The sequence below is a fragment of the Gymnogyps californianus genome, chromosome 3 (assembly GCF_018139145.2).
Source record: "Gymnogyps californianus isolate 813 chromosome 3, ASM1813914v2, whole genome shotgun sequence".
In the NCBI taxonomy this organism is placed as follows: domain Eukaryota; kingdom Metazoa; phylum Chordata; class Aves; order Accipitriformes; family Cathartidae; genus Gymnogyps; species Gymnogyps californianus.
The window spans coordinates 112,490,394-112,511,142 of NC_059473.1; the positions used below are offsets into that span (position 1 = coordinate 112,490,394).

General features: G+C 38.6%; 1 protein-coding gene across 3 annotated transcripts in view; it reads left to right on the plus strand.

Annotated features, from left to right (window-relative positions):
- Positions 1 to 20,749, plus strand: part of LPIN1 (lipin 1) — a 39,845-nt gene that overhangs the window by 3,303 nt on the left and 15,793 nt on the right. Inside the window, exons 4-13 of one of the 3 annotated variants that reach the window (XM_050894033.1) lie at positions 273 to 392; positions 1,550 to 1,657; positions 6,500 to 6,629; positions 8,580 to 8,889; positions 10,408 to 10,501; positions 11,852 to 12,039; positions 13,182 to 13,275; positions 14,667 to 14,736; positions 17,605 to 17,697; positions 19,107 to 19,183. In XM_050894033.1, coding sequence (XP_050749990.1) covers positions 273 to 392; positions 1,550 to 1,657; positions 6,500 to 6,629; positions 8,580 to 8,889; positions 10,408 to 10,501; positions 11,852 to 12,039; positions 13,182 to 13,275; positions 14,667 to 14,736; positions 17,605 to 17,697; positions 19,107 to 19,183 — 1,284 coding nt within the window. Of the gene's footprint in view, positions 1 to 272; positions 393 to 1,549; positions 1,658 to 6,499; positions 6,630 to 8,579; positions 8,890 to 10,407; positions 10,502 to 11,851; positions 12,040 to 13,181; positions 13,276 to 14,666; positions 14,737 to 17,402; positions 17,481 to 17,604; positions 17,698 to 19,106; positions 19,184 to 20,749 lie in introns of all 3 variants that reach the window. The other 2 variants (XM_050894034.1, XM_050894035.1) reach the window with 2 other exon arrangements.

Genomic DNA, 20,749 nt, shown 5'->3' on the forward strand with positions numbered 1-20,749 from the left:
TGATCGACATGTTTCTTTAAGAAAAAGCTTTAGGCTAGAAAGCTATTGGGAATGTTAGGAACAAAAATAATGAAAATGGTGTTGAAAACATAAGAACAATCCTCCATCATGCTGTGAACTAGAAGGTGTGAATCAGGTAACGTTTCTCTATCTCCTTTTAGTTCAGGTTATACTAATTCTTCTCTGCAGTAGGGGTTTTTTGTTATCTGAAGGATATGACAGTTCAGTAATCAAGTATGGTTTCTAAATGTCATGTCTTTCCCTATACCTAGGATCCCTGTTCCAGATGTGTTTGTTGATGACGTATCTGACATAAAGGCTCCTGCAGTTTCTACATTTTCTCAGTCTGCATCTTACCCTCATTCAGATGGAGAATGGTCACCTCTTCAAAGGTAATTTTTCTGATAGTATAGTTCTAAATAATCTTCCTCTTTCCATTAATGTCTTATATGCTAGTGCTATATGAAGTCTTACTAAAAATTTTCGTATCAAACATGGTCACTGTCAACTACTAGATGAATGCTTTCTATATTTGAAATCAGATAGTGTACAAAAACTTCAGGGTAGCTTTGTCCTTGATTCAACAAATGCATGCATACAAATGCAGCTCCACAAATTCTGAAGAATTTTATATCTGTTCATGTCACTGTTTGCATATAAATACCGTAGAAAGGATGAATGTTTTGTGAAATCTGAATCTTTGCCTGATGCACACACCTTGTAAGGACTTCAGTGAATGCAGGTATATAAGTCTTTAGTACTTTGGGTGTAATCCTTTTAAGAACTTGCAAGATTAGAGTTGATGTATAAAAATAAGATTTTTTTTAATTAATAAGAATATGAACTTCTTGTGTCCCTTTCAAAGCTAATCTATTGAATTGTCCAGTTAGATAGACGTGAAATATTTATTGTGTGAAAAGAATACATACAGTAATTTGCTTACTTTTTCTTGTGTGTGTATTTGTGTGTGTGTATGTATCTTTGATGTCAAAACAGATCAGTTTGGACCTCCTTTCTTGTGTCTGTGGAACACCGTCAAAAAGGGACAATTTTTCGCTTAATGTGCATTGCATTATAATCCCAATGAAGTCTCTGTGTGTGTGTGCCCCCGTGCACGTGCCCCACGTCCTCCATGCAGACTATTGGAGTGGAACAATATTCACAAGACCTTATCCTAAGAAGTCTAATCTCAATATGCTGCCTCTGTAGTTGAGGGGCAGAGGAAGGGAGAGCAAGGAGATTATTTCAGAGCAAGGGTTTAATTTAAATGTTTTTAATTGCATTCTGGAAGAAACTTTCTTCACTGACTGTAAAGCTTAATGCGATTAGCTTCACCAGTCTGATGATAGCATGTGTCAATACCCTGCCCCTTCGATGGCTTTTTGAACTGTATGTTCTGTTTGTTTCTTGATTGCAGTATTCTGGATTTTGAAAACTCTAGATATAAATTCAGCATTCATGTAGCTAATGCACAAAGAGCTTATGTTAATCAGCACTTGTGAATAATAACACCCTGTTTTTCTTTCTACCAACATGCTATGCTGTCCAGTAAGCCTATAGATTGCACAGGGCAATCCTCTCTTCTCACTGTTCCAGCAGACGGAGGCCTATCTAACTCTTGTCCTCAACAATCTTCTCACTTTTCTCCTCCAGACAGGTAGAACAGTTGTCCTCCCTCTTTTCTGGGCTGCTCTTTAATCCTTTTAACACATTAATACACTTTTAACACGTTAATGGTATGTGAACGTCATTGAACTTAGAACTGCACTTATTGCTAACCCAGACACTTTGAAAGAAAGTGACATTGAAAACCACTTCCTCTGCTTGCTTCTTTGTGGGCATTGACTGGAGGTAAGTTACCTTGATGAATCATCCATTGAATGAAGATGGCTAATATAAAATCAGGCCAATGAAAACCTGGGTTAAAACTGAAGTTGATTAAGATGACAAGAAAAAGGAAGAACTTCGCTAGTGAAGACTTACATTCCTCTGAAGATCGACAATTCCATGTGGTTTTTACAGTCAGTGTATATTTTAGTGACATTTTTATCCCATGGTTTTCCTGAGTTGTTTGTGTGTAGGTTGCAAAAGTAAAAGCAAAACAAAGGCCTCAGAGATTAAGTGAGCCATAAGGAATGCAAAACTTGTAATGGGAGGAGCCCAGTACCGAAAGAGAACTTCTCTTCCTTTGTTCCCTGGTTTGAGGGAGGGGAAGACTTTCTCTTTATGTTGGACTGCAGTGGGGGAGCATCTTATAGAGTAAAGATGACACAACAGATAAGGCATCTTGTCTAAGATTTAGGAGATCCAGACTTAAGCCTTTGCTGTAGTGTAGGATTCCTCTGACTGTGGACTCTTTTCTACAGAGCTAAAAGTGGATACAGACACTTTTTATGGTATCTTAAATTCGAGATGTCTCAAGATTCTGCAGCCAGGCCCTTTCTCTCCATTAAGTCAGTGGAGAGAAGTCACAGCAACTCAGTTAAAAAATTTAAAGTAGGTGTCCGAATATGACCTCTACAATTCTCCATTAATGCTGGGGAAGCTTTGAGTAGTAAATCAGGCTAAATTGCTCATTGCTTATCTCAACATAGGTGCCATACTAGGTGCCTAAGGCTGTATCAAAACTGATAATCTTGAGGTTTTCCCAGCTTCTAGGTCTGCCCTCTTTAACCTTACCATGTTGCAGCACCAAGACAAGGTGAGATCCTGAGACATTCAAGGCTGTTCTCAGTGTTTTTCATGGGAAGGAAGGGCAGGCGCATAGGTTGGGATGGAGCAGTGATGTGCTCTGGGTGACTCCATGAACTTTGCTCTGGAGTTCACCTGTCCTGCAGTCTAGATATACAGCTAAAGTGCTGTAGTAACTTGTCTGAGTAGGGCCCTCTCTGTCTGCAACCGTTTTCCTCTATGTGAAATAAGAAACTCTATTATGGCCACCTCAAAGGCGGTTCAGAGGCTCTGAGCTATTGTGACATGTGCATGAGGTAGGCCTCTTTTCTTCTGACTATCTTTTCCTGGTTTATTTGGCCTCAGTCAAGATAGGACTTTTTCTTGGGTCGCACTGCTGCTTTCTCAGGGCTCTCTTTGCTTTCAGTGGGAAACACTGCAAAGATCAGTGTGGTTTGCTCTTGCAGAACTGCCAACTACAGGCCAAGTTCCTTATTCTTTGACATTGGATTACATTAAGTGCAATCATACCTGTTAAGGAATAGATAGGACTGTGACACAAATGTTCAGCATTCATGGGATGTGAATCAGATATGCTGATATAAATGACTGAACTGAAGTTTCCCTTCTTTCTTGTGTAGTGTTGACAGGATGGGTGGCTCTAGTTTGATCTGCAATATGTCAGCGATCTATGTAAGGCAAGAGAATTTCCCCTTCAGTCCTAACTTAAGGACAGGGGAATTGCAAGGCATAGTTCAGCCCAAGACAGTCATCTTGGTGGTATAAGGAATAAAGAACCCATTTTGAGTCTGATCCGTGGATGCATTTGCAGGATACTGTCACTGGGTTACAAATCCTACACGGTCTTGGTATTCAGCCTTATTGACCCCTAGTGCAAGCGAAACATTAATTCAGGATTTAATTTGACCTAACTGAGCTAAAAAAAAAAATTAAAGGAATGTCATTGTGACCTTTATTAGTCTTCAGTCTCATTTTACTTTGGTGGCAATAGTATGAAGTGAATAGCAGCCCAAAATAGTCCCAGTGTGGGTAAAGGAGATGACATCTGGCATTGCATATGGAAGCAGAACTATACAAACAGGAAGTATACAAACAAGACTGTAGTAGGCATAATTGCCATCTGCATCCATAAACTACAGAGGTTATTGTTGCTGTTCCAGAAGGATATTAGTTGGAGAGAGTAGCTATTGAGTGGCATATGAAGAAAAAAATAAAGGTATTTCTCTGTAACGGAAAACCAGCTCTCATCGGGAGGCCACCAACCCTGTATTAATGTTTGTGGGTGGCATAGGAAATTGCAGCTTATGTTCCAGATGATATAAGGAACGAGAATGCTTTAGTATCCTTTTATACAAACAAAATAATTTACCCCATGTTTGCCTTGTGGATGCATGTTTGCAGTCTGATTTGGTCTTGGGCCTTTTAAATTAAGATGACATTGCTATGATAATTCTGGTCTACCATGAGGTTGTATTAGCATTTGTACACTAATCTACAAGGAGAAATCAACTCAAAAGAGTTCTGAAGATCTAACATTTTGTTACTACTAAATCCTTATATTTTATTGTATAGAAGAGTAGTATTTATAGAATGAGAATTAAGATGTCTCCATTGTGCTTGTGTTGAAAGTTTGGTAGATAGTGTGTATTTTGTGTACTTTGTTTTGGGAGAGTGGGTAATATTTTGGGAGTTAGATGCTCACCCTGTTCCTAACTTACCATGGTTATACTTGTAGCTATGTCTACTCTGAAGCAATAACCCAGATGTGTGCATGGATCATCAGGCAGCCTTTCACAGCAAGAGCCTTCTCAGAGCGGAACTCTGCCTGTTTTAACATACACATATATGCAAATGCCATATTTCTGGCACTTGCATGTGTGTGTCTGGGAATATATATCATGGTTCTTGCTGAGTAACAGCCTGGGCTTCTTCCCCACTCAGTAGTGTGTACAAGGGAACTGTATTTTCAGGGAAAATTATGGAAAAGGCAAGGTTTCCCCCCGACTCCGATCAGTGTTTTCACTGCAAAATGCAGAGGTTCTACCCCAAACTGAAGCAATGCCTGTATTCTCTCAGGTTGTCTGGCTGGGTAAGTGAACCTGGGCTGAACATACCCCAAAGCCCAGACTGGAGATTTTTCTAAGTAAACAGTAGGTATTTTGAAGTTTAAAATGTGTGTAGTGCATAGATTATCTCATGAAGTGACAACACTTCCTTAAATCTAGATGTTTTGGGCTTAAAGCAGCAGTAGAAACATTATTGCCTGCTGAGATTTTCTGAAGTGCCCAGGCTCCTGATTGCCAAGGTTTCAATGGGCCCTAGATGCATGGAAAATACTGCAAATCCTACAAACTTGTTAGTGGGAGATGTAGAAGTTGCTGAAAAACCCACCAGGCATTTCTTGAATCCTTAGAGCTTGAAAGTACTTTTTAAATCACGTTATATTGATTCCTTCATCTGTCAAATGGTAGGTTATACCCTAAGGACTAATAAAAATTTGAAATTCTTAGGACCAAAAAAGATCTTCCACAGTGGTATTGCTTATAAATTTTATAGTTTAGTTAGATAATGTAATTATCTGTAGCCAAAAAGTCATAGCGTTTGTCCATATTCAAAGTATATCTTACTGCAACATAGATGAAAACAAGAAATAATGTAGATAATTAGGTTGCTATTTTTTCAGATGTGAAATTCACAGATTTTTAAAAGCTGCTTTGTGTTAGTGTGAAGTAATTATTTTCCTGTGACCAATGAATTCCCTACCAGCTAGCTCTACAAAACTGCCTTACGTTGAAAGAGCAAAACTGGTTTGGGTATTCAGTTTATCCAGAAGAAGGTAAAGAATAAATCAAACATGAAGAATTTATACTAAATGTAGGAAGCCTTTTGTTTTTGAGAGTGAAGATAACTCAGTTTGGACCTTTGATTTAGGGATGTTGTGGATTCTTTTGTTGCTTGTAGTTTTTAAATCAGAATTGCACGAGTATACCAAAGACATGCCATGGCTCAGACAAAAAATAATGAGGTTTGTTCAGGGGGTTCTGGGTGAAATTCTATGAGTTGCGTTATGCAGAAAGGCCGAGTAGATAATCAGAATTTTTCCTTTTGTCCTTGAAGTCAGCGAATCATTATTTATTAATGGCTGACTTGACATCACATTATTGACTTCGCCACATTAAAAATATGCTAAAAACTGATAATTTACTAATTAGTTATTAAATATTTTATATTGAGTAGTCAGCAAAACAAACAGTTAAATATTTTTGAACTGGAAGGGCTCAAATTCTTTGTATACCTCTCCTGCTGGTTTCCCTGTAAACATGCATCCAAGAGTAGAACTGAACAAGTTAGTAGAAGGAAGTAATCAACTGGATTCCTTACACTAATTTATTACTTAGGATAAAGTGCCTTGTTGATGCGAGTGAGTAATTTTTGCACTTCACATCCATTGTAACAATACTAACATCTATTCATCTACTGCTGCTGGTACCATCCCCATTCTTTTTTCCACACAGAAAAACAAAAATCCTCCTGGAATGTTCAGGTCCAGTGCTCTTGTTCCATCTCTTTCAGCTTCTCAAATCCTACTTCTGTGACAGCACTTACTAAAAAGTGAATGAGACCTCTGAATGCCTGTCTAAGAGGATCCTGAACTGTTTAAACTGTTTTTCCATGCTTTCACGCTTTCAGTTGGCTAATGATTATTTAGATCTTCAATGCTTTATGTTGGTGAATATCAGTTTGGAAAGTGCTTAGTGCATTGTGGTTACTTCTGGTTTTGTAGTATTTTTTGTTTGTTTTTCTTCAGCCCATCAGGTTCACGCCCTCCTACTCCTCAAAGTGACTCAGAATTAGTCAGTAAACCTGTGGACAGAAGTGGACTGAAGAATAATCCCCACATGCACTGGGCATGGGGAGAGCTACCCCAGGCTGCAAAGGTATCAAACGTAATTTGTTTAATTCCTGCTAGCATCTAGTGTGCTTTAATGGGGCACATGTGCTTATTCTATTGCAGACTGCTGAAGAGGGAATGGATCCTGTTTTTACATAAAACATTGCAATTTTATTTAAGAGAATTGCATCTTGCTTCTTAGGAGATACAGGAAAGTACTTTGTGCCATGGATGTTCTCAACACTGATGATATACAGTAGAAAATGAGGAGGTACCTGAGACCGAGTCTTGTAGTTAGAAGCTTAAATAACATATAAAATCAAACCCAATGTCCTTTGGTAAATCATTGAAATTCATAAATGGTCTTAGGTGGAAACTAGGTGCTTGGTGTTAGCAGTGTGATTCACAAAAATTAAAATTGGTTTCTTGACTACATAAGCATCCAGAAACACCTGCAGTTCTGTATCTCTGCATGCCCAGACGTGCTGTTCTCTTGGCTGAGCCGACTGGCTCGGTGCCTGTCTCCTGCCTGAAGCCATTTGGCCCAGTTAGATGGCAGGATCTGTAGTGTGCCAGCAGCATTGTCTCCCATGCTGCATAGTAGCCATGTGCAGCGGCGTGCACTGCAGGTCAGTCAGGTACTGGCCGGCTCCTTATGATAGCTATGGAGGCAGAGCATTCATACAGGAAAGGGGAGACTTAGGGCTTACGCCTGCCTCAGGCTGTGAGAAATAAAGGTCAGGTTCCAGTGGCATACTGCAACTATGGGGCCAGGAATGGTGCAGGGTTTGGCCCCTTCTGCTGAAGGTTGGCTTCTCTTCAGAAAGGATTGCAGGAGTAATGGGGTCAGGAACAGTATAAAGAAACAAAATTCCTGCTTTGCAGGCCAGGGAAGTAGGTATCCTCCTCAGAAAGAAGACTTCTGTGTTCTGGTGGTGGCACCAGAATTATAATGGCACTATTTATAATTTATCTTTCATTCACTGTTGGTAGCTAGTGACAAAAGCAGGGATGGGAATCCAGAATTCTTAATTCCTTCAGAAGAGCTCTGGCCTCTTCTTTAGTAGGCCAAAGATGAGCTGTCCCATCACCTCTGCATTATTCTCCTCCTCATGTATATTACAAGAAAATTGGGAGCTATTTTCTGTACATAGAGAACGGATTTAAGTGCACAGGTGCAGGCAGGAGTTTCAAATTGGCATTTCCAGTCTAGAATTTAGGCTTTCCTGTTAGTAGATTTACGTGTTTCATTTTTATCCCAGTTACACAGCCTGGTGTGTATTGCAAATCTTATTCCTGGAGGCTTTTCCCTCTGCAGTCCCTGTCTATGTCCCTAGCCAAGCTATTCAGAGTTGATCTGGCCATACCTGAACTGGGAGTTATGCTTTGGATGCTGTTGATCTTCGTGTAAGAGTTTGTTTGCTATGACGTGAAGGTTATAGCAGCTATACAGCTGCTGCTGTAGGAGTTCAGCTCCCCTCTGTAAGAACACCTCCTGTCCCACACTCAGAGAAGATCTAGAATTGTTCCTATGAGGTGATTTAAAATCTAAATCTGGGGTATAGATGAATGACAGTGTACTCCTGTCCTGGTCCCTGAGAGCATCCTGATGTGTAAGGACCCAGTTTGTGCTCCCTTGTCACGTTTGTCAGGGTTATCTTCTGAAGCAAAGCTAGGATTTGTGCAGGAAGGGAGGAGGGCAGGGTGGGAGCTGTGATGTGCTCCCAGGCAAGTGAGTGGGAAATGAAGACTGTAGAGCACATTGCAGAACAAATCTTTCCTGGGCTCAAGATGCAGACGAATTTTGCACAAGTGAACACACAGCAGAGAGGTCTTTTGTACACTGTAGTCTCCACCTCAGTTAGTGGTGGCTTTCTGCTGTAGTTGGTTACCTTGAGAATCTGGTCTCACAGGAGTGAACAGAACAGGTTAAACTCTGGCTGTTGCATTTTTTAAGAGCTTTTCTTTATAGCAATCTGTTTATTTTTCCTCACAGGCCAGTTCTCTGCTCAAAGCAAAGGAACCCGGTGTGGTGGATGTAAATCCTTCTGAAAGCACTCACTTTCGGGTCATCCAGAGTTCTCCTATAGAGGAGTTTAACACTGTGTCTCCTCTACCTGCCCTTGGACAAGCAGATGCAGCAACTGCTGATGAAAGTGAGCCCTTACCAGCTGAGACAAATAAGCCAGAGGTAGAGTCTCCGGGAGCAGCTGTACCACCATTGCCTGCCAATGAAGAAATAAAACAAGCTGCAACTTGCTCAGCCCAACCGGCTGGCAAGACAGATTCCCCTTGCAGAAAGAAAGGTAAAGCTGTTGATTCTGCACTTTTATATGTATGATTTTGTCTTTAAATTTCATGATGATAAAGCATCTCATTGCCGTATAAATTAATCTGTGCCCTGAAGGCACGTTCAGATCTGTAAAGGAATAAGCTTTGGAAAGAAACTTCAAAACCTGAGCTGTGCAGCAGGCTGTTCACAGGAGCCATGTAGTAAGATAGAAGATTCTCCTTGGTCTGGGATTTTTGGCAACTCTGTGCATATGAGCGAGACTGCAAAACTTGCTCCGAATTCATCCATATTTGACAGATTCAGAGAGTTCACTTTTTGGTACAAGTACACTGTAGATCTGCTGGTTCACCTGCTCTGACTACTTTCTGAGTTATGTATTGCTGGTAATTGTGGAACGTCTCTGCTGTAGTACAAAGTTGTAGTATGTCTTTTGCACAAACAACAGATTTGCCATAAAATAAGGTGCTTTTGTTTCACATGAGCAATTTCAGTTCTGTGTGGTACATGTCCTGTCCTGAATTTGTGAAATACAACTCTGTCTGCTTTTCTGCTTCTTAATTTCTGGGCTCTATATCCATGGTATTTTACAATAAGTGTTACAATCTTCACATGAAACGTATTTGCTTACAAATGTTATGTTTTAGAGCTCTGATTATTCTATAATTGTGTAAGCCCTATATAAGCCTAGTTTGTGCTACTGCTTTTTAATCAGTAAACATACAAGTTTCTTAGCCACTTCCCCATGCGTTCCACTGTCTTTGAAGACAAAAATGACTGTTACTCTGCTTACTATTTAGTCTTTACATAACTTTTTTTCTGATGATGTTTGATGTTGGAAATTGGGGTAGTGAGAAGTCGTGGGTTTTAGAATGAGTTCCAAATTAGATTTTGGCCTTACAGTGGTTGCTTGTCTAGATGTACCAGCAACAAAAGGACAGCGATGACTCTGTGTGTTGGTACTAGTGAAAGACCTAGGAGGGTTGTCTTGTCCCCTGTGATGGTGCATGTGCACACACAACACATCAGTTGTATGTGCTAAACAGTGAGTTGTCTCCATAACAAGACAGTTATAGTGTGTTAGTGACTATAGTGTAGTCTGTTGTGTTATTTCCCTTTTGATTTCCCCTTTGCAATGGGGGATTGAAGATTAGTTCACAGAGATTAAATGCTCTGATTGCCTCACTGTGATAATAGGCCTATGCAAATATTCAGAAAGTTTTCCTTTTGCTGCTTTCCTACAGTGACCACTGACTTGTAGTTCCCAGTGGTTTTGTCTGGGATGGAGAGGCTTCAGCATATCTCAAAACTAGTCCTCTGCTGTCCCATTTTGTGTATTCAAAGTCTGAACAATGTATATGAGCAACTTGTTTTGAAATTTTTGGCAGTACCATTTTATACAAATACAGTTCACAAACTGTTATAACTTGTCTGGTTTCTCAATCTTAAAATGAATAGTTAAACAGTAATAACAGTTCTGGCTTGTTACTCTGAAAATGCTCATTAATAGGGTTATTTGTGCCGTCCCTTACAGACAAACGAAGCCGGCATCTTGGTGCTGATGGTGTCTATTTAGATGACCTCACTGACATGGATCCAGAAGTTGCTGCACTTTATTTCCCCAAGAAGTATAAGTCCTTTGCTTATATTTTTACTATTTCAAGAGCTCTTGTCACCTTCCAGATTTAGATCAAAGTCTTCATTGCCAACCAGATAAGACCTCTTTTTCAGAGTCCAAGCAGCGGTGAAGGCAGAAGGAAAATAAAACTCTGTAGAGAGGAATATTAGAGCTTTTGGAAGGCTCTGCATTTGGGCCTGAGAAGTGTGCTTGAAACTGATTTTCTGTTTTGGTCAATTAAGCAGCATATATTGATTGTGGGTTGTTATGTAATGTACACTCATGTTTGTGAGTGTTACTCACATGCCCTGGGAGAGCAGTTGGCTGTGGGATATATTTATCCCCATGTCCTTGCTTATTACCATGAAGAACATATCTTACTGTTAACAGTATTAGCACAAAATTATTACTCTAATGTTGTTCTACTGTGGGTGATCACCTATAAATATGAATGTTAGAAAATAATTTTTGGAAGATGCATGACAGATTTATTTGTGAAAACATTGCACCCTGAACATACAATTTCCAATTTATTCCGATCTTTATTAGAGCCCCTTATAACATTTATAGTCCTCTTTCCACATCATACTCTAGTCATTTGACTAAAGTCATTGAGCAACAACTAAAGTAGCTTGCATATTTTATTTTTCTTTCTTGCTTGCTTAAACTCAGCTGTTGTAATATTAGCATTTCAATAAAACTGAGAAAGATTAGTAATGTGGAGAAAAAAGTTGGATTGAAAATTCCTTTCTCAAATGCATTCATATAAATCTGGAATGGAAAGCAGAGTTTGATGAGCCTGCACTTTGTAATAATGATCTCATCTATACGCAGATTTTAAGTGGGTATAATGATTTATTGTTTCTTAAAATGTTAATCCTAGTAGTTTATATGTAGAGTATTTTATTTATATATACATGACATACAAATACACAAACATACACATCCTTTGTTTTGGGTTTAGCTATCAGTTTATATAATTAATATCAATTAAACAATAAACTAATATGTTTATTCTTGTTCCTGTGTGGGAATAGTTCTACTGGTATAAACTCTGCTAGTAGCATTATTTTGTCTACTAAGATTGTACAGTTTATTGTCTTAATTTTCCTATTTCTTGTAAATAAGTGAAGCTATAATTATACATGCCTAGTTTAGGTGAGTAAGTAGAAGGATTCTAATATTTGAGCGTACATGAGGCCTATACTACTTTGTTTAAATTTTACGGCAAAACTGAGCAAATTTTTTTTTTTTCCTTTCTTTTTTCCTAAGTGGGTGTCAGATGTAAACGGTGCTTGTTGAAGGGAGCGAATTTGGGAATGAATACATGAAGACTGAATTCCTGACTTTTCTTTTCCAGTGGGGATAATGTCCAAAGCAAGAACACGAACGACACGGGGCCGCGGTCTGCCAGCCAGTCTCCGCAGTCTGTCGGGAGCTCAGGTGTTGACAGTGGAGTTGAAAGCACCTCAGATGGAATTCGAGATTTGCCCTCCATTGCCATTTCTCTCTGCGGAGGCCTTACTGATAACAAAGAAATAACCAAAGGTACAGAATGACTTTGTAAGTTACAGGCATGTTCTGTTAGCCAAGTTTTAGCATCCTAGACTGAGGAAGCAGTGCCCTCCTGTGGCTGTACTCAAGAATGTGTTGAAGAGATAAATACTCTCCCTGTAATAATAAGTTTCCTAGAATTTTTCATACTTAAAATAGTAGACTTATATAGGACTTACGATTTTTAACACATCTTAATAATCCACTATATACTAAACTTTTTGAAAGTATCTTACTGTTTTTTTATTTCCTGATAGTACTACGTTTTGTATCACAATAGTGTTAATGGTACTTTTGCCGCTTGGTACAGTGTATAGCTACGAAATTCACAGCTGTTGGTGTCAGGAATGAAAAAGGTGGTCTGTAAATGGGGACACTAGGAGGGGGAGTTGGAAACTTGAACCTGAGTTCCTGGTCTACCTCCAATTTCTTGTGTGACTTTTAGATAAATCATTTATAATGTTCTGTGCCTTAAACTTCCAGCTGCATAATGTGAAGATAAATGTGTTAAGACTTGCAATTTCTGCACTTTTGAAAATCATATGAGCCTGATGCTACACTGAATGCTGTTCAGAAGCTAGTTATTAAAACATTTCAAATATACTGTGATTTATTGGAGTTGTATTTGTTATCTGGATCACTTGTGAATTACATAGATTTTGTGAAAGGAGTCACAGGCAGTGGAAAGGGTGTTTATTTATAAACATTTTCATTTTGCTGAAGGCCTTACAAGTGATAATTAAGTTTCTGGCTATGGGTTTACACATAGGTTGAGCCCATCAGTTCCTGTTCCTAACTTGGACAGAAGATCAGTGAAAGGCATGACAAAGTACTTCCTTGCCTTGCTTGGTAGCCTGATTTTCCTCCCTCACTTTTCCATCCCTGAGCTTTCACTTAGCTTGTATTTTGAACAGGAAAGACACCCAGCGGCTAACAAAGAAACCCTCAGCATCTTGTGAGGTTAAGAGTCTCTGAACATCTTGCTTCCATATTACTGCTAACCTCAGCACCCTAGTAATGAAGGGCTGACGCTGAATGTGAAACCTACGTGTCTGAGAGATGCTAAGAGGTTTAGGTTGGCCTATCCCAGGCATCTATAAATGCACGCTTTACGTATGTAATTTTTCCCCCCACAGAAGAATTCTTAGAACATGCAGTAACATATCAGCAGTTTGTGGACAATCCTGCTATCATCGACGACCCTAACCTTGTGGTTAAGATTGGAAATAAGTAAGTATATTTCAGGAAAAAAATATTTTACTGTGGTAACGAAAACACTTCTGTGGCACTTCAGTGTTTTAGATCAGTTTCACCGTAGCTGAAAAACAGGTTTTGAATGTTCATAGCTTAGATTCATCCAGAAAGAGTCAACTCTCTAGTGAATTCAGGCTCTTCTAGTTACCTTTCCTCCTTTAAATTGAGAGTAAAGAGCAGTTTCAGATGACCTGTTACAGCTAACTGACACAATTTGAATTTCAAGAAGCTAGTATTAAATGCTAATAGTGTTCACACTCAATTGGCAGACTAAAAATGAAATAGGATGTGAACTTGCTAAGGCTTGCCCTGAGCCAGTTTGAATAATTAATATTTACAGGGATATGGCAGTCTGCTTGTGAGCACTCTGTACCCTGCAGGTTGTCTGTATATACTGAATATTTTGCTAATATGCCTCTATGGAGGCATTGCCTTTCAAGACTTGTCAAACTTCACCCACTGAGTATGGGACTTCTATTTCTGCAAGGCTAAGACATTATTTCATATGTTTGTATTGCTGGCAGCAGTGCAGCGCAATGGTCTATGTCAGATGCAGCTTTTTGGAGGATGGTTTAACTTGAGAGCTCCTTGCACCTGGCATACAACGTTACAAAGTGGAGGAGAGATCATGGCATTGTGCTGCACTTAGAGGTTAGGCTACCCTTAGTCATAGACATTGCTCATACAAATCTGACATGCCTGGTGCATCCTTACGTGATAGTTTGTATCGCGTATGTTATGGTCTCATACCTGACCCTCTCTGTGGTCTGAGGTGAGTCACTTATTGCTTCCCTGCCGTAGGTCTCTGAATTTGATGGTAATGTTTACCTGCCTACTGATACGTTGGGAAGAGAGGAGTACTTAGTGAGGATCTTACTGTCATTCTCTGGATGTCATGTGAGCTTCAGCTTCCCTAGACAGATGGATGATAATACTGTATTTGTCCTACTGTCTGTAATAAGAGTTGACCCATGTTCAGCACATAATAGCAAAAACTTGACATCCTACAGACTACGGCCTCTAACTTTTATGTGGTTCCTTGATGGAAAAACAGTGAAAACAGCTTGTAAAAAATGTAGCTCATGCTGTGATAATGAGGTTATAGTAAGGACATGAGGAATATATGACAAGTACCCTTTCTACTTAAGGACCTAGCTTGTCTTGCATACCTTGAAAAGTATATGCCGTAAATACCTGTGAACATACTGTGGCATAAGGTGGGTCTGCTATTAGTGGTGCAGGCCAGAGTTTGACCTGTGCTAAAGAGGCTTCACGGCTTTAACCTGCCAGATGATAAATACTAGGTAGATTGTGAATTGGAACCTTGGGATTACAAAATGCAGTAATCGTCTCTCTTGCGTGCCCAGGTACTACAACTGGACGACAGCTGGTCCTCTTCTGCTGGCAATGCAGGCATTCCAGAAACCTTTGCCAAAGGTGAGATTGAACATGAAGGTTGGTCAGAGGAGGAGTTGTGACGTTCTGCCGTTTGTTAAGGCAGGGAGGAGGGTTGTTGTACAAGAGAATCTGCACATCAGTAATATCTATCCACACATAACCATTCATCTAGCTTATGCTAAGGGCTAAATAAGCAGGACTAAATTTGGTCTGTCAATAGAGTTTATTTGCTAGGCTAAGATCATTACAAATATTTTGAAGAAGGAAAACTTCCTGTTTTCCTTCATTAATATGGATTGTAAACATAAATTATATTGACCCATGTTAGTGTTTGCTGTAGCTGAATACTTGGTGACTGCTTTCCATTTTATCTGTGTACAGCATATATTATCAAATAAAAATAGAGGGCAGGAATTTTAACCTCAGCGAATAAGCTTTAACTACTAGATAAGGAAGGCCTGTAGCCTGCTAGTTTTCTGTTTCTTGGTTGGTTGTTCATACCCAACCCAGGTAGGCCGTGGCAGATAGCTACGACTATGTGACAACTAGATATGTTGGCTTATATTAAATGCGTTGATGAACTTGGTCCAATTCCATGTGACCTGGTGCTACATAGACGTTCAGGACAGAAATACACACTACTGCAAATGTATATAAAAAAGTAGTATCACCATTGGCACTATTTTGTGTCCTGGTTAGCCATAGATTTAATAAATTTTGGAACCTAAACTTTCCTTCTGCCATTTGCAGCACTTCACGTGTCTTTGGGTTTAATCTATGTGAATTCAAATGCTATCTCTATTGCCATGAACATGGAATAAAAATTTCTTCAAAGCCCAGAATACTGTCTACTACTGTGTTCTTTCTTAGTGCCACATTACCTATGTATGCAGTCATGTGTAGCTGCACTGTAGCAATATAAAGTGAATTGATCCTAAAAGTCCCAAACATCTCATAAACCTGGCTTGAATTTCAAGGATGTCACAGAGCCAGATGTTTTGTGCTTTACTGCAAATATTCTAGTAATCATCAAACGTGGGATTCATCCCATGGAACTCAAATGCCTACAGAAGGTGTATAGTTATCCTACTCTGTGTTTGTTGGGCACTTCCACAGAGTGATTCAGACCTTGATAGGTGCCTGTTGGGTCTTCAGTGGCAATAAAGATAATAGAAGGTAACTGCATTTTTAATTAAACACTTGGATGCCTGAGCCAGATGTTTTGGGTTTTGCCTAGGATGGGTAAATGGAAAGAATTGGTGTGAAATATTTTTCTGTTAAGGGAAATGGCAGTTCCTTCAACAGCATTATGGTTATGCCATTATTCATATAGGTTATCAGTTAAGAAAAGTTTTCTATGAGTGTGAAATTCAGTGTGTTCATTTTTTTTAATGCTTAACTTATATTCTGAATGCTGATAACTTTCTAGACAGTGCAATTTTAATTTAGTGGAGAAGCCAGTATATATAGTTGGAACAGTCTGTATGATTGGGAAGGTGTACTTGGCTGAACTGTACCTCTGAAACTAAAATTACTCATTTATGCTACCAGTCATCCTAGTGGTTTTCTTAATGACTTGTTAATTAGAGTTTTGATTTGCTGTAATAATGGAACTAAGGAATTGAAAGACAAAGATACTTTATCAAAACAGGCTTTATGAAGTGATTGAAAACTGGAGTTTTTGCAAAAAAATCACTCATGTTCTGCAAAATACACTTAAACGCATATCTAATTGTAAGCATGTGAATTCAAAGTCAATAGGACATCTGCGTGAAGTTGTCCATGTGTTTGAGAACCTCCTTAAATTGTAGCCATTTTTCTCAACAGTGGCATTCTGTTCTCAGTACCTCCATCTGCTCCTTGTTTTTCTTATTTTGTTTAAAAAGTTCTCAACTTATTTGCTCCTCTGTCATTTCTTTCTTTGCTCATATACTTTAGATAGTATAGTGAAGAGAACCTATGGAAAACTGAGAAAAGAGATGCATTGTCCCATACATTAGCTGAAGTCAACCCTCTTTCTTAACTGCTGAAAGTTCTTGGAATCACTTATTATTTTTTTTAAAATCACTGATCAAAGTCACAGTTTTATTTTGGTGACTTTGCTTACAGTGGTGACTTTGCTTACAGTGGAGGCTATAATCTCAGAAAGCCAGTGGCCAAGCTATTCTAGCGTGTACCAAGCACTGTGGCCACCTTTACTGTAATATTTTCCCCTTTGGTCTTTTGCTTGCTCTCTGAGTGAAAGAATTCAGCTCTCCTTGTTTCCAAAGAAACAAGGCTCCAGTCATTATGGGTATTGAAAGAAACTTTTCCCTACTGAGGTCTAGTATATACAACCAAGGAAAAGTAGCCAGGGTTTAAAAAAAACGGTTCTAACATTGTCAGTCAAATTCATAGCATCATACTAAACTCATAAAAGCTAGTAACTTCTTTGTTTTTTTCCAAACTGGTGATTAAATATGAACTTTGTAGTTATTTTTAAATGAGAATAACTATCATCTTGCATGTGGGTTTGTTACTCTTTTGCATGAGAGCTCCTTCAGGAAGAGATATTTTTCTTTTTTTTTAAGTATAATTTGTACTAAATAACTTCAACTTAAAAACAGTAGGTTCTCCATTCTAGACATTATACTAATATCTATTTATGCTTTTTTTTCTTCTTTGATTTGATCTCTTTTTCATTTTCCTTTTAAAAATACCATAAGTATTCATGCTTAAGTTACTTCAGAGCAGCTCTGGATACCATTAGATTTTGCTTTAGTAGAATTTATGGTCCACAGACAGTATGTTTACTTTTATTCTATTTATTATCAGTTAAAATTGTGTGTTTGGCACTTTCTTTCATTTACATATATCAGGTTGTCCTTTGTTTTGGTTTTTTTTTATGTTACCATCCATTTATCACAGGCCACTGTGGAATCTATAATGAGGGACAAGATGCCCAAAAAAGGTGGAAGGTGGTGGTTTTCATGGCGAGGGAGGAACAGCACTATTAAAGAGGTAAGTTTAAGAAGCAAGCAGACTTTCCTTCTGGTTGCAGTGGGAAGGCTGGCTACCTCCATATTCATCCTTCAGAACTTTGCTTCTGAGAGTAACTCAATATTCAGTTTGACTGAGGATATACACATTAAAAGATGTTTAAACAGGGTCTAAAGACTGACTTCTTTTGACTTCAGAAAGCTGTGGATCAGACCCTGCCTGAAACATTTGCCTGCAGTGTGTTTTGGTTCTGCATTTATTTTCCTTACACAAACCTGAGGCAGTGTTATCTAATGGATTAAATTTGTGTTTGGGAACCTTGAATCGAAGAGCTGTGCTACTAATTTAATGTTTTTGTGCAGATTACATACCTTTCTGCAGCTTTCTTTTGATAGTTGAAGAACAGACATATTGGAGTAATGTGAGCCGTAAAATTCAGCAAAACCAAAGATGGAAACTGACTACATATTAGTTTTAAAGTCTGTTTGAATTTCTTTTCTGAGCATTAAAAGTTTGTGGTAACAGTCTTAAAGCTGTGGGTGAACATTAAAGAACAATGAAAAAGCAAAACTTTATATGAAATATTGATCTCCTGTCTAGACATATTTAATCTTTAAAGTTGGCCAATAAAACCTCTTCATATTAATTTATACTACTGAAGCATTAGTACTTGAGGAGAGAAAATGACTTCTAGTGCATTTTTATGGTTGTGCCTCAGTCGATGAACTTTTTTAGCCTTGCATGAAATAACCCAATACTTACACTCAGAGAGAAATTCTAAAAACTTCAACAAACTGTAAGAACTAAAATCTCGCGCTCTGAAGCCCATACCCACAGATCAGTACAGTGGTTATCTCTTGAGCTGTGGCGGCTATAAACAGATAAGGGGAGGTGTTATTGTTGTTTGTGAGTCTCATAAAATCATTCACTACTTAAAAATCTTGTGGGATGAAATTGATAGAGCTTAGCATCTAGTCAAGGTAAAAGCAGTTTGGAAAGTTTTGCTGGATTAAAGGTTTTAATGGTTCTATGAAAGGTAATTGTATTTTTTTTTTTCTTCTCCAGAGTCCTACGTTGTTTTTTCAGGTGAAACCTAGCTATTTGAGGTGCATGAACTGAGTAGATACAGGATTGATCCCAGAACTTCAACAGTACTAGATGTGAAATCTGATATTTCTGTACTACTTCTATGCAAAACTAAATCTTAATTCTTCTGAGTTTTGTATTTGCAATTTTTAGTTCTTTGTGCAGCCTTTATTCTTTAAGAAAACCATGAAGTTTTACTTTGCCTACAAGCAAAGAAAACAAACATGCTGTTGATTTTTACCAAGTCTGTACAAGACAGAATTTGGTTTTTAAATTTTTTTCTAAAAAAATTTGCTCTCTGCCCAACAGGAGATGCACAGTTTCTCATATGTGTATTTTTACAGGAAACAAAGCCAGAGCAAGGTATGAGTGAGAGTGGACTTACAGGAGAAGACTCTTCACAGATGAGCATGGCAAACAGGTACCCCCAAAATTAAAAACCTGAGATGAGCAGGAGTTACCATTTAAAAATGAAAGCAAGCTACCTCTTATATTTGAACAAAGAAATGCTGCGTCAGTGAAATACGTTTAATTTGTTATTCATTGCACCAAATAAGTGCAGATAGGAAGGCTCTACCCGTGGCAGGGTTGCAGACCTTGCGAGCGCGCTCTGGCATTTCTGTGGTTTGGCTGGCAGCTCCGTGACACACATTCCAGCCCCTTGAAAACAAACAACAATTGGAGCAGTTCTCTGAAGCTGTATGTATCTCTGTAGAGTTTTCAAGGGAACATCATAGATGGCCCAATGCTGTTGTCAGATCCCAGTTGCTAAAATTTCTGATTTGCTTACATTTATGGTTTGACAACTTAATTTGTTCCTGCATATTTTGGAAAGTTCAGGGGCTTAAGACATTCCAGAGTTTTTTTTTTCCCAGGCAATAGTCATGGTTTTCTACTACTTCTTTTGAGGATTGCAGAAGTCTCTTCCTTCTTGTGCTCCAAACTATTCACACTGTATGGCCAGAATCTCTTCTTCAGGAGGGTTCCATAAGATGAGCTTTAACTTGCTTTGGAGGCTTTGGAAGGATGAGTTAGCCAGGGACAGCTCTCCTACCTTGCCCCTTTTCTGTACATACAGATCTTACTGTAAAGGCAGCCTGTCTGTGTGCTGTCTGCACTTAGAGCTGAAAAGGGCCAGATTCAAATATGCTTTATGCTCATTAAGTTAAGTTCAAGGATCACCTTTATGAAACAAAAAGGCATTACCTGTCATTCTCTCTGGAGGTCAGCAGTTGCAGTCCAGGCAAATGTGCTGGAAGGAGGATTCCTCTAGCAGGAGGAATAGGAGGCTAGCTGTTACCTCAGTTGCCTCTCTGAGTTTGAGAGCCACAGAATAAATCGGAAAGGCTGATTTTCCTTTTAAGGATGACAAGTGATATTTAGATCTATTTCTTACATGGTTGTTTAAAGATAAGCTTTAAAGTGGGATTAAGACTTCAGGCAGACCAGATTCTGTGGTTGGTGTTCTTTGTTTAAATTTTAACTAACCTTAGAAATCTGTCATTAACAATTTATTGCTCGCAAGCAAAATGCAACAAGTGGGATGTTGAGTAAAGCTTTTGAGATCCAGTGTTACAAAGGATAAGACAGGCTTTTAAATGTTGCTGGTCATGACATGCAGTACCTTGATATTGGGTCAAGACTTCCTAACAGCAAGCAACATCCAGGTGTGATTGAAATAAGAGGCCAAATGCTGGTTGTTTTAAAGATGAGATTTGTAGGATCTGAAAGAATATCTTACCTTCCACCTAAGGTGATAGATTTGTTTACTGTAGAAAAAATTTCTCTCTGAAGAAAAATATCCTTAATAAATTTCTGAAAAAATGGTTGTAGCAGAAAAAATATAAAAATTATACTGATGTGTATGTAAACAGAATTGGGTAAAGGATCTCAGGTTTTATGACTTTTCATCATCATATCCTGAATGGGGTAATCTTGCAAATCCTGGAAAAGAACAATCCAGTAATCTAAAGTTGCTCATTGAAAG